General features: G+C 45.4%; 2 protein-coding genes across 4 annotated transcripts in view; one reads left to right on the top strand and one right to left on the bottom strand.

Annotated features, from left to right (window-relative positions):
- Positions 1-7,060, top strand: part of srcap (Snf2-related CREBBP activator protein) — a 37,774-nt gene extending 30,714 nt beyond the window's left edge. Inside the window, exons 32-33 of the mRNA XM_071511986.1 lie at positions 84-167; positions 422-7,060. Coding sequence (XP_071368087.1) covers positions 84-167; positions 422-5,491 — 5,154 coding nt within the window. The 3' untranslated portion in view covers positions 5,492-7,060. The remainder of the gene's footprint in view (positions 1-83; positions 168-421) is intronic.
- A 511-nt stretch (positions 7,061-7,571) lies between these two features.
- stx4 (syntaxin 4) lies at positions 7,572-13,532 on the bottom strand. Of its 3 annotated transcripts, XM_071511996.1 has the most exons (11): positions 13,361-13,532; positions 12,883-12,990; positions 12,333-12,432; positions 11,849-11,923; positions 11,650-11,720; positions 11,271-11,379; positions 10,231-10,304; positions 9,588-9,725; positions 9,399-9,509; positions 9,215-9,306; positions 7,572-9,120 (listed from the first exon to the last, which is right to left on the bottom strand). In XM_071511996.1, the coding sequence occupies exons 1-10, from the start codon at positions 13,388-13,390 to the stop codon at positions 9,226-9,228; spliced, it is 897 nt and encodes a 298-aa protein (XP_071368097.1). In that variant the 5' UTR covers positions 13,391-13,532; the 3' UTR covers positions 7,572-9,120; positions 9,215-9,225. The 3 variants fall into 3 exon arrangements, with proteins under 3 accessions (XP_071368097.1, XP_071368096.1, XP_071368098.1); XM_071511995.1 differs by having other exon boundaries at positions 7,572-9,306; XM_071511997.1 differs by having other exon boundaries at positions 7,572-9,306; positions 12,883-12,987.
- Between the last annotated feature and the right edge of the window lie 377 nt (positions 13,533-13,909).

Genomic DNA, 13,909 nt, shown 5'->3' with positions numbered 1-13,909 from the left:
TCTCTGAGCTAGCACAGCTCAACATAGACTGTACAGTAATGAAGCCGATACAAAGTTAATCCATATTCTCTGCCTACCTCCAGCTCACTCCCATTGAGCGCTACGCCATGAACTTCCTGGAAGCCTCATTGGAAGATGTGTGCAAAGAAGAGCTGAAGCAAGCTGAGGTAAGACCACATCTTTCTTTTGTTTAATTTAAATAAGAGTTCTGTGTCCCATCAGATCACCTTTTTTATATAACAGTTTCATAATAATTTTCAGTTTGCATTAAAGGCCAATCTTGAATCCAAACCTTAACACAAATGTCCTACAGAACCAAAACACCATGCTTGCATAATTATATCACCTTTGCATAAATGTAATGTAAAATCTGCTGTGTGTGTGTGTGTGTGTGTGTGTGTGTGTGTGTGTGTGTGTGCAGGAGCAAGTGGAGGCTGCCAGGAAGGGCCTGGACCAGGCCAAGGAGGAGGGCCTAAAGCTCCACGCATCATCCGATGACGATGATGATGACTTCTTGTCACCACCAGCCTCTGTGGAGCCTGCTCAGCCGACCCCAGCCCGCCGTGGCCGTAAACCCAAGGACAAGACTGTCACCTCTACAAGGACCAGCGGTAGGCTGCGCGGGGCCTCCCCCGAACCTGAGCCTGACCCTCCCACCCCCAGAGAAGTGCCTGAGAGACTCCGCTTTGGTCTGAGAGGACGAGGAGCTGCCAAAGACATCGCTGCTGTGTCTACCACCCCGTCCCGCACAGACCATCACAAAACCTCCTCGTCAACCAGGCTTCAAGATTCCTCCAAATCCTCAAAAGCCTCATCTCCTGCCAGAGATCATCAGACCGTCAAAACCAGGACTCTACCAAACCGCTCCCTCCCCAGCCCAGTGCCTTCCACTGCCCCAACCTCTCCCCCTGGGGGGAAACCACACACTGTTGGGGAGACAGACAGCAGGTGTTCCTGGAAAGCAGAGAGGGAGGAGAAGGAGAGGGGAGTGTCTGAGTCATCGCCAGAGTCCAGCTGCCCAGTGGACCATCAGCTGTACTCCGCTCAGGCCAGAGATGATGACAGCAAAGACCAGGGCTCCTTGTCTCCCCCCTCAGCCAGCTCCCGCTCACCTCGCAAACGGCAGTCAGCTGATGGTGAGGTCCTGCGAGGCCTGGTTGAAGATTCCCCATCAGCCAAAGTCCTGCGGAAACTCCCGGGGCGGCTGGTCACTGTGGTGGAGGAGAAGGAGCCCAAGAGGAGAAGGAGAAGAGGCAGCGGCACTGGAGGCGGAGGTTCTTCGGAGGAGACGACAATGGAGGAGCACACGGGCGGATTGGCCGACGAACCCTGCAGAGACTACACATCACAGAGCCCTGACGGCAAAATTAAAGGGACCCTTACCAAATCTGCTCAGGACCAAGACTCTACCCCTAATGTCTCTGCACACCCCCAGCCTGTCAGAGGTTACCCCCCATACTCCCCACCCCATCTCTCTCCTGACATGCCTGTGCTGAGGAATCTTCCTGTACGACGCAGGCTGGAAACAGAGTCTCGCATGGCTGCCCAGCTGGGAGAGCAACAGCAGCAGCATCTGGGTAGGGGCAGGGGAGGGAACCAACCCAGGAAAACGGACATGCCGCCAGGCAAAGACACCGCCTCCATCTCTACTGAGTCCAGCGTGAATTCTGTTATGGCACCAGTGAAAAGAAAGAGGGGCCGGCCCCCTAAGACTCCCCCTAGAGTACCTGAGCCTGAACAAATGGTGTCCCCTCCCCCGCAACCCACCTCACCAAGTGAGGAGGGGAGCCCCCCTCTCTCCCCAAAACGTAAGAGGGGTCGTCCCCGTAAAGACTCAACAACTGTGCCAGACAATGTTGGTGCAGGACAGAACTCTAAAAAAAGCCCTACCACCACCACTACTGTATCTGGCCCACTATCAAAGACTGCTGCTAGCACAGAGCCAGAGGTCCTGTCTCCCCCCACTAAACTGATGTCCCAGCCCCCTATAGCTGCTGTTGTCAGCACGAGTCAGGCCTCCCCTTCTACCAAAGCTGAAGAATCGGACACTAAAACTGAGGAACCTGCCCCAGTTTCAGGCCCTGCTCCAAATCCAGCAATAGCTTCCACATCAAAAACAGATCAATATTCCACGCCAAGCACAGCCCAAGTCTCTGTTCCTACTAGAAGCCAAGCCCAAGTCCCTACACCCACTGCACCTGCACCCCTGGTCCCCTGTCCACCAAGCAATGTTAAGACATCTCCCTCAGCACCTCCCATGGCAGTCTCCACATCAGCCCCAGCCCAAGTTGTTAGTTCAACTCCAGCTACAGTTCCAGGCCCAGCGACCGATCGAGGACCAGCCCAAGTCTCCTCTGCACCCTTTGCCACTCCCATTCCTGCCTCTGTCCCAATCACTGGTACTCCAACTACCACAGCTCCAGCCCCTCCTACCACTGCTGTCTCAACAGTTATTCCGGCTGTAAAATCAGCACTTGCAGAGTCAAAACCTACAGCTCCTACAACAGTAAAAACAACTGTCCCAGACCCTGTCAAAACTACCACAGTTGCCACATCAGCTCCTACCACACCCTCCAAACCATCCCCTGCGTCATCTTCTGCCATGACTGTCAAAGCAGTTCCAACATCTGTCCCTGCCACAATGAGCACAACAGCTGCTACCACAATCTTAAAAACAGTGAACCTTACACCAGCAGCCACCTCTACAGTGAAGTCGGTTTCAACACCTAAAACTACTACTGTAAAGAATGTGCCACCAGCCTCTGCTCTGCCCACCACAACCTCTACCCCAACCACTGTCACAACCACCCCAGCTGCCACCCGGACTGTCTCAGCCACCGTATCATGCCCAGCTACAGCCTCAGCCAAACCACTCACAACTTCTTCCCCCACTACAGCAACAACTATTACAGCAACTACAGTAAAAACAGTCAAAGCAACTCCATCAGCCCCAGCAATGTCAAACACAGTCCCCAGCACAACTCCAGCTAAGTCTGTCACTGTTGCTACATCAGCACCAGTAAAGACAGTTGCAGCAACTACATCCTCTGCAGTAAATCAAGTTAGAACTTCCCCAGCCCAGGCAAGGACTAATGTAACACCTACCAATGTCCCTACCAAACCAGTCCCAACCTCACCAACAGCAAAAACTGTTACAGCGGCTACACAAGCCCCAGTAACAACTGTCACAGTGGCTACTGCATCCTCAGCAAAGTCTGTTGCTGTTTCTACTCCAACTTGCACTCCTGCTGCAGCCACGACAATGTCTGCCAATGTAACTACCACAGCCCAGTCAAAGACGGTCACAGTAACTACGTCGCTTCCAACAAAAGGAGTCACAGTAACAACCCCTTCAGCCCCAGCAACGACAACCCCTTCCAAGCAACTCACAGCTTCCACCCCTGTCGCAGCCGCAGCAAAGACTGTCATGATTACATCCCCAGTAACAACTGCCACTGGTGCTACCACAGCTCCTGTAAGGACCGTCACCGTAACTACATCAGCCCCAGCAAAGTCTATCACAGTCGCTACCACAAATATTGTCACAGTAACCACCCAAGCATCCATAGCCACAGCCGCCCCTGTATCAGTATCCACAGTAGCAGCAACCACAGATGCCACAACCAAGACAGTTCCTCTTGCAACCACCACCCAAACTTCTGCAGTCATCTCCACTCCAGTACACAACTCGCCCTCTGCTGACGTTTCTCCAGAGGTTTCCACCCCGGCCCCCACACAGGCCCTGCCCCAGGTCCCCACACCCGCTCCTTCCAGTGTTTCATCTGCTGTGGCTGGCTCAGAGAAGCAGTCCTTGGAGCCAACACAGAAAGAGTCTGCACCTAACAGCGACACAGAGAAAGTAACAGATATGGAAGTAGATGCTGTGGAGGCTGCAGCAGGTACTGGGAAGGAGGTGCATGACAAAAAGCAGGAGTTCTGTACGTCTCAGCCTAAAAAGAGAAAGGTGGACAGTTCTTCAGAGGCCAAAGACACTGTTCCTCCCCCTGCTCCATCCCTCCCCGACTCAAAGACCCCATTTGTTCCTCAGAAAGAAGAACACAAGCAACAGGCAGTGGAGGAGAGTGTTGAAGACGAGAAAGTTCCCATTCAGAAAAGATCCCTCAGTCGCCAGAGCAGTCAGGAGTCTGCTCGCTCCTCTTCGCCATCATCTGGGTGCTCTACATCCACTCTCACCCGCCATGCTCACCACAAGAGGACTTACGAGAATAGGCATCCTGCCAAGAGGAGGCGAGTGGATGTCACCTCTGAGACGGGAAAGGAGGAGAAAAAGGAAGATAAGGATGGGGAGAAGAGAGAGGAAGGCAGTGAGAAGGAGCTCACCGCTACCTCTCGGAGAAGGCGCTCCAGGTCTTCCTCGTCCTCCTCTGACTCTGACAACTGTGAGAGCAGGAAGGAGCGCCGGTTAACTCGCTCATCCAAGCGCGGGATACAGGACCAGGAGAGGGATAGGGAGAACAACCGGCAAGGGAAGAGGCCTGCACGCAACTCTGACAGAAATGCATCAAACAATGCTACCACGTCCACAGGTGGAGAGTCTGGCAGTGATACATCTTCTGTTAGGGTCACCAGGAAGTCTGCAGGATCTCAACCTGTACAAGACAGTAAACCTCAGACAAACAGTGTACCCTCCTTGCCTCCTGAGCCAGAGGTTTTGGGGAAGAGGTGCTCAGCACTCAATGCAGCAGCCAAGCTCTTAGCCATGAAAGGCAGGGTGGACACCCCTGGCCACACTACTAGGAAAGACTCAGGGGCTAAGGCCGCCGGGACTTCCCCTGCCTCCTCCACTGACAAGAACCAAAAGCCTAAAAGCAAAAGTGTACCAGCCTCCCCTCAGAGCAACTCTGTAAACCTCAGTAACAATAAAGCCAGTGGCAGCAAACCCTCCACACCCACCCAGTCTAGCCGCTCTGCTTCCCGCTCCACCAGACAGTGTCCCGGTTCTCTTGTCCCACCCCTGGAAATGGAGTACAAGAGGTGTAAACCGGAGGAAAAAGAGAGGGGGTGTAAGAAGCCCTCAGAGGGAAAGGAAGGCGAGGGAGAGGTACAGTCGTCCCGGGGCCACAGTGCCTGCAGCAGCATGAGCAGTGACGGTGAGGGCGACGGCGGACGCAGCAGTAGAAGCCGGAGCAGCAGCAACAGCAGCCGATGCACCCCCAGCGTCAGCTCTCAGAACACAGAGCCCAGAGAGTCCCGCTCTCGGGCCACCTCCTCCGGCAGCGAGCGCGACCGCAGCTCAGAGCGGGCAATGCGCAGTGACAAAAGGGAGAGGGACGGCCAGGCAAGGGAGAGCAGGAAGGACAGCAGGCGATCTCAGAGGCTCTCACAGGAAGTGGGCAGCAGTTCTGGAACTGAGGGGACGCCGGACAGGGTGCTGCGCAGTGTCGCGGCACTGGCAGCAGTGCAGGCCCGGTCACCGGCAGCAAGCACCCGCTCCTCCTCCTCCAGTCACAACCGTCACAACAAGACATGATGGGAGGGCTAGAGGAACAAAAAAATGGAAGAAAGAGAGAGTGTTGTAACAGAGCACTGTAGGAGAACATGTTGTGATCTCCAAGGTTGCTGCTTTGTCTACACTCTAATGAATGCAAGAGAACAGTGAGTGCTGCACAAGCCAGGGACCTTCCTGCCTCTTGGGCCCTCTCCCTTTCCAATTGGAGCTGGTCCCCTTGCCAGCTCTGCCATTGTCAGCTGGGGGAAGGCTCAGGGATGCCGGACTAAGAGGGGGAAAAGGTGGCGCCATCGTAGTGCCCTCTGAATGGTTACTGGTGTTAAGTCCTGAAAGGGAGAGATCATACAGACAGTGGTTCAATGCACCCCTGGGACTTTAGGGGGACAAAGGTGCAAGAGGTAATAAAGGCAAGTTGTTGTTAGTTCACATTATGTACTGTAATCATTTAAAAGACTGGAAAACTCAGATCATGTGTTTAAGATGGGATTAGATTGCACCCTTTTATTAGGGTTATAAAAGAAAAGTCATTTGTGCGACATTCAAAACAATACTTTTGAGTGACCAGTTGTATTGTAAGTTGGAGGTTTTAGAAAGTTTGGTTTTGAAAATTTTGTCAGCTGTTCTGACTATTGTTTCTTTGTAGTCAGTTGATAAGTTATGCATATTTTATTATTTCTTCCAGGGTATTAGGAAGAGAACAGATCTGTCAATGTGATCTTTGCTGCACTATGCTGGAGCTTGTCTTTGCTTGGGCCCCCTTTTCTTGTAATTTTCTGTCCATTGGACTCATCATTTTAAATCCAGCCTTGCATTTCTCATTTGCACATCTGATAATGTGGCCCACAGCTTTTGAGTGCATTGTGGTGTAGTATTAAGTTTTTACATCAACTTCAATCAATCAGTAGGTTCCTGGTACCTCACAATGTATCTCAGACGCTTGAAATGTCTGTCTGTTGAGCTTGTAAATTGTCTTCAAGACTTTACATCTTTTGCTCACTGGCAGCACAAACCTGGGAGCAGCAGAATCGTAATTTGTTTTTCTTAACCATCCCAAAGCCAGTCATTGTTATGGTCCACCTTGTCATGTATTTATACTAAAAGGGCAATGAATCATTGTTATTGAAAATAAGAGTGCCTGTTTGGCCAAGTGGGTTTGAACCTCAGATTGCCTTGTGAAGCACCTGAAGCTGGGGTGCGGAACTTCTTCAGTTATTGACAAAAAAGAAAGTCCCTCCTGAACAACATCAAGGAACGCACCCTGTGCATCAGTGCTACCAAATTCAGATTTTTATTTTTCACCTGAATTTTTGTCACTATCACTTCATTGCCCTTCTTTCATGTAAAGTACTTGGACAAAATATGTGAATAAAAATACTGGTACAGTTCCAGATGACTCTGTAAATTGTCAATTTACTTTTGGACTTGGATTTGTCAAAGCTATTTTGAGCAGGGTGATATTTGAGGGGATGGGTAGTTTATGGTGATGGTCTTATTTTGATTTGTCTCTTTTCATTTGTTACATTCCTTTGTTCCCTTGTAATTCCACATCGTCTTACTTGAAAAATTAAGACAAAATGACAGTTGAATAAAAAGACCAAAAATTAGTTGCCATTTTTCATTGTGTGTTCTTGGAATAAGTTATTTTAATAGTGGATGTGATACAGGTTAATAAATTGTCTCAAGATTGTTTCATCATGTATCAAGTTATAGCCTGGAAGCAATCAACCAAGTAGGTTACTCACTGGAGTCATATTAAGTACGACTTATTTGTTCAAAGGTTAAGTGGTATCCAATATCTATAAACCTCTCTACAAATAGGTGACTCTTTCACCTTAGAAAACTGCTGTATTTGGGTATTCTGTTGCTCCCAGTTAATACATACTGCAAATTCATGTGAGGTATTACTATGGAGCAACTCACAAACTAAACCTCTGCAGTGTGGTCAACCAATTTTCAGTTAAAACACTCACACTGTATAATAGCTAGATGAGCAAACTAAATATTAATAAGTCATGATCCCTGCCTTAGTTGCTCTCCCATCAGATTTAACAGCCTGGAGTTAATGGTTAAAGAAAAACGAGACAGGATATAATACTGTAGGACATGACAACATTTTATTTTAAAACGATTCTACATTAAAATAAATGAGCCAAGTTTGATACAAAATTCAACAGCCAAAATATTACACAGTAGCAAAGTTCTCACTGCTCTGCCCTCCACCCTATTTCTTATCAGCTGTTAGCTGTGCAGACAGCCACCTTCTCCGCTTCCTAAGGAGACTGAGCGAGGAGGGTTAAAGGGATTCCTTGACATTTCAAATTTTAGTCCATTTTTTCTTAACATTTGTCACATTGTGGTGCAAAGAAGTTTCTATATTTGTGCTCCAGTCTCCCTAAAAGGGCTCTTGGCAGTGCCATGTGTTCTCAACAAATACTACTAAAAATACTTAACTGTCACAAACTGAAGGACAAATGTAGAGACTTATTAAGACAATGTGACAAATTGGTGAAAGAAATGTCCAAATATGATTAAAAATGTCAAGGTATATATGTAAGGCTAAGCCATTTATACAGCATCATGGCTGAAACATTGCATTTGGATTTCAAATATACTGTATATAAAAAAAATGAATAAAAACTGTAAAGTTCTCAAGGCAGAGAAATCACATAACAGTTACAGCACACTCTCCATCCCTTCTTGACAATATTAGTGCACTACATCACGATCTCTGCTCAGCCCTTTGAACTGTCCATCGACACACAAGAGACGTAAATCACATGAGAAGGCACAGATAGGAAAACTCTTCAAAAAGGATTCCATCAATGCATTGTTGCTGTGGCAGAACTATTCACATAGCAGCTTACACAACAATGTTCAAAATATAAATAAACACTTGTGGAAATAGGACCAATACAGGGGCCTTGGGCCAGTCATTGCAGTGCTCAGACACCTTTGTAGGAGTCCAAAAAAAAAATCTATTCCAGGGGCTAATAATTCCACATAAAAGCTTTTGTATTTACACTGGTTACATGAATGCAGTTCAAGACACCTTTCAAGTTTTTAAATCAACTGCATTAAGCATTAATTACTCACCAAACAATATTGGCTATGTACAATTATATTAGTCTATTTATACGACTGTAAAAAGAAGTCCTGCTCTGTAAAATTGTTATTCACTTTTCTAATTCATTTATAAACAATAATGTAACAAGAATCAACGAGCGGTTTTCCTGAGTACAGTATGATCAGCGCCAGTGTTGGTTTCCAATACTGCATTCTTCCGTGCTCACACTTTTTTTTTTTTTTTTTTTTTCTCTTTTGTGGGGAGGGTCATTGACGTAACAGTTCACAGACTTTCTCGTGGTCTCTGTGGTTCATCTGCAGACCAGAGTCTGACAGACAGATTCCATAAGCCAGCAGCATTACCTCTTGTCAAAGTGTAAGTGCGGGCAAGATTGTAGTCATTTGTGTGTGTGTGTGTGTGTGTCTGTGAGCGGGTGCTAGTTAAAAAGTCTCGACAAACAGAGAGGACATCTCTTCTTAAAAAAAAAAAGGTCCAATGGCAGGACAGGAGGGTTAGAGGAAGACAACGTGGAAAACGAAAAAGGCAGACTTGTATGTATAATCCATTGACTTAATTCACCTACATCCTGTGGGGTTGAAAATTTAGTTGTTATTCTATACATGAAACAGAATTCTGCACCCATAGCGAGCCTCCGCCAACCCCATCCAGAGCCAACTCACATTGCCGGGTCTCAGCCACTGAAGGTAGTGACCAACGAGATGACGAGGATGAGGATGAGGATGGCGACGCATATAGCGATCCAAAATTTTTTCTGCGAGAAAAGAGAGAGAAATGGGTTTAACAACAAATACAACCATAACCATGTATTACCAAAACTTTTAATGGGTCAAACCCACATTGTACCTTGCGTGCTTTCTGTTGATATGTGACTGCTTTCTCTGTGTCTGCCTTCGCCTTTTCCACGTAGTTGCTGGACTGTTTGATGTTTGTCTCAATGCGGTCGACCATCTCCCCCTGCGTGGGACAAATGTCAGAGTCAGACCCTTTTAAAACAAAAAACAAACCAACAAAACTTTGTCAAAGCTGCATTACCTGAGCCTCCACCTCCATAGCCAAGTACTGGAACATGTCATGCAGGTCTCTGATGCTCCTCTCTAGTTTCAGGATCTCATCATGCCGTGACTCAATCTCATTCAGAGCCTGCTTGGTGGCTTTAGCATCAATCAGGATCTGTATGCCATGGTGCAGATATCATATTGATTAGCTGTAGTGCATTACATGTCAGTCACACACACCGCAGGAAAAAAAGTCAACATTCAGCAGGCTCCAGGGTCACATCTAGTGCAGCTAGAGTACACATCAAAAGCCAGCAGGACTCTTTAAGGGTTTATGCTAACAGCTATGGCAAAGCTAAAGAGATGCCTAGGGGCTGCACATCCATTTTCTTTGATATGCTTACCAAATCTGCTGTCCAGTTTGAGCAATAAGAGTAGCTACAACAAAGCAAATCTGTGATAATTTAACAAATGCCATTTATAGTCATTACTACTAGTAATGCAGTACAATTGTTTCGTGATGTGAAGTAGGTCACAGAGAACACTGGTTGACGAGAAAAAATAAACCCAAAACTGAAAATGTATTTTTGTACTGTAGCGAGCAGGTCGTTTCTGTTGTGGTTACTTCAAGGCTGTTACTTAGCTCACAGGCTTTCATCTTGAGAGGAAAGTGTGCTCACATTTTGTGTGAAAACATCCGTCTGTCCACTTTCGAGCATAACGTCCAGCTCTGCGTCTGTTACATTGGAGCCAGCTAAAGGGAAAAGCACATTATATCAGTATTTTGGATACAGATACAGGATGTTCATGTCTGGAAGGTTTAGAGAAATGTCACAGGAGAGACACTTGTATGAAAACAAAAAATCCCTTTGTGTTGAAATCAAGAGTTCCTCTTGCTGACTAGGTGCACTTTTCTTCACCCTATCTGACTATGTGCATTCTGTAAACCCTCTGCCTTTTCCTTCCTGGAGACTGAGGTTGTTAGTCATCTGTCAAGCATGTGTAAGATTAAGTCCATTACTGCATGTCATGAATCAAATTCTAATCAATAGATGAATTTACTTTGAAGCTGATATAAGACAAATCTAAATAAGACATTGATGTGCTTTGTGATTTTAAAGATTATGATTATTCTTTATGGCACTAATATAATATATGGTCACAAAATTAATGACCAAAATGCTTGTTGACGAAGGTTTGTTGCAATTTTGTCAACAAAGACGAGCAAAATATTCTGTCCGATGACATTTGAAAAATGTCATTCTTGTATTGATGAAAATATAATGCAACACAGTAGATGTTTTTGAACAGTAGTTGTTGAAGTGCATGTATTTTCATCTGCTAAAATTTAACTATTTTTGTTGACTAAAATCATAGGCCATTTAAAGGCTATTTGTCAAAATACTAAGACAATTTTAAAATGCTGATTAACACCGCTTGCACTTCTACTTCATTAGAAAGTATACAGTAGAAAGTGAAAGGGAGGGAAAGGAGATGGCATGTGACAAATGTCATGAGATTAAAACCCATGATGTCGCAACATACGGCCCAGCTACTGAGCCACAAGGATGGCTCACAAAGGATGTGATCAGTAAAACAGTGAAATAAGAGTTGTAGACCAAAAATCTAAAATGATTAAAAAGAATTAAAATAAACAACAACAAAAAATCACTGCAAAACAAACAAAAAAACAATCACAGCTCTGCCCATCCCTACTTACTGATTTTGAGTTGCCTCTGTATCCTCTCCACGTTACGATCTCTGTACTGAGACTGGATGGTGTTACAGTGACCCATCAGCTCCACAAACTCCTTGCACAACACACCATGCTAGAGACAGACAGAGGGAAAATAGTTGGTCCATGACACTATACTTAATGTCAACTTAAAGCTCAAGGCCCCAACCTGAATCAAAATGTATATGTAAATGTCTAAATCTGCTCTGAATGTGTCAAAGGTTAGTTTGCCTCTAGAGTGATTTTTGACATGTTAGTAATATCTCATGTTTAAGGTGTGATGAGATGATAAAGTTGTGGAAAAACATAAAGACAATCCCAGACTAGGGCATTAAGGTCTAAAATAAACAAGTAAAGGCTCAACCTGAGTCCGCTGCATCCTCGTGTTTATGGGTATATATTTCCCATCATCATCTGCCTTCTTGGGTTCAATGGCTGCAAAAAGATAAGTTTGATGAGCGCAATTCAAGTGACTCGTGAACAGCAAATAAACAACATTGTCTTCAGCATTGATCCATCATACTGGATAAAAGTTATTTCAACTGTGGGTTAATAATACTCACTCTTCAGTTTTTTTTGGATCTGGTTCGCCATAGTTTTTATCTCCTCTCGCAGGGTCTGGAGCTGTTTCTTCATACCTAACCCAAGCGGAAAACACCATATTCAACACCCAAATGCCCTGTATGAAACCCATGTGTGTGCATTGTGTGTGTGGTGAGATGCCAATCCTTAGACTTTGCTCAGTTGAAAAAGAAAACAGCTTTTCCCTGACATGCAACTTGATTTGTAAGCCAGGGATCCTGCACAACACATGAATAGAAAGCTTTCTGAAACACATTTTCTTGTGAGAAACAATGGCAGTGATCGGCGATTTTGAAACTCCAGTAACCAATAATTTGTGCACCTCCACATGAGACTTAATTCATTCAAACACTACCAATTAGTTTGTTGACTTTAGCCAGCTTTGAGCACTGGGTGGGCAGGTTTTGCACTTATGGATGCACTTATGGACCTCTAGTGATTCATGCATCTATCACAGCTACTTACCATCCTCTGGTAGAGCCACACCCAGCACAGTTTTCTGTTTGTTCTCAAGGTCAGACACCTTTTTTTTGAGAGTCTCCAGACCCTCACGGATTTCTTGCACCTAAGGAGGGAGAAGAAGTTGCATTTTCAGAATTAACAACATAGTTACTGACTTCACCTCCCACCTGCAACATCTTACATAACAACACAGATGCATAAATATGCCATTATGGCATGCATGAAAGTATGGCACTAACTTCAGAGCCATATTCATGTTAGGCCACTTTACAACATCCATTACAAAGAGATTGAAGGGGCAGGGACTGACATGTTGACAAAATAAACTTAGGAAAGCTGCAAGATAAGAGACAACATCATGTCCATGTTCTTCTACCAGCTCTTATACTTCACAATGTCAACAATAATGCCAACAAATGTAATGTTTATCCTCAAAACATGTTTTGTCCTTAAAAAAAGAAAGACTCAATTAGTATGCATAATGTGAAACAGCTGAGGTCACAGAAAGTAAAGATAACCACTGTGAGCCAGGTAATGTGAAGAGTAAGTTCACCTTTCTGAAGAAGGCTTCATTCTCCTTCTCCTCCTTCGCAGAAGACGTCCCAGGCTTGATCATCAACGCTCTGCCCTCCTCATCCTCATCCGAGCACTCGGCACTCTGCTGTCAGTTTGACATTGTGGACAAAATGTGCACAGTGACTGTTTTGTTTTGCCTGTCATGTCTGAGTAAGTTGTCATGTCAGGCAGAGCAGAGCAGCCCAGCCCTGCCCTGGCCTGGCACATCCTCTTAGGAAAATCCACAAATTGATTCAAACGGAAGTTGCAAATGCCATGTAGCTAAAGTTACTATGCAAACACGTAAAGTGCCGAACAGTGATATGTTGATCAAGAAATTATATACTTTCTCATTCAAAGCTGTCGAGAAAGAAACATCGACGTGAGCTAACGTTACTTTATGGAAGGAGTGAACTTAGCCAAGTTAGCAGGCTAGCGTGCTATCGCTAACGTTAGCCATTTTCTTTGAAACTTACATTTCCTAATTCTTTAGTTCGGTCCCGCATTTTTCAAAGCACTGCAAATAGCAAGCTGGACACCAAAATGTCAGAGACGCTGTGACACCAAGCCGAAGTGTGGAAAAACTTTCCCAGACAGCGAAAAGACTGTAAACTTTCTTCCAAGTGTCATTCAACAACTGAACTACTACAACACTTCTTCAGATATAACGTTACTTGGATACACTGGACATCCGCATTAACGACGCACTATCGCCCCCTGCCGCAGTGGAATATAAATGCATGGAGCAGACTGCCCATCAATATGAAACCCTGTAGGTTATCTCTTTGAATGTAATCTTATTGAATGCCCATGTTTAACCAACACATACTTACACTGCATTTACCTTCAGTGCTGTTCTATATTTGGTGGGGGGTTTTCCATGCAAATATTTACATAAAAATGTGTGGAGTAAGGTAACATATCCTCATAATGGGCTAAACCAAGTCTCCCAAATCGTCACGATGCATATCGACTAGACTACATTTATGAAGGTCGTTTTGTGACATTGCATTTCTGTTTCTATA

This window comes from Centroberyx affinis, unplaced genomic scaffold, assembly GCF_046629955.1.
Source record: "Centroberyx affinis isolate AG114_WGS23_722 - 3 ecotype Tasmania unplaced genomic scaffold, CSIRO-AGI_Caff_v1 ptg006025l_1, whole genome shotgun sequence".
Taxonomy (NCBI): Eukaryota; Metazoa; Chordata; class Actinopteri; order Beryciformes; family Berycidae; genus Centroberyx; species Centroberyx affinis.
This window is presented reverse-complemented; position numbering and strand designations above follow the sequence as displayed.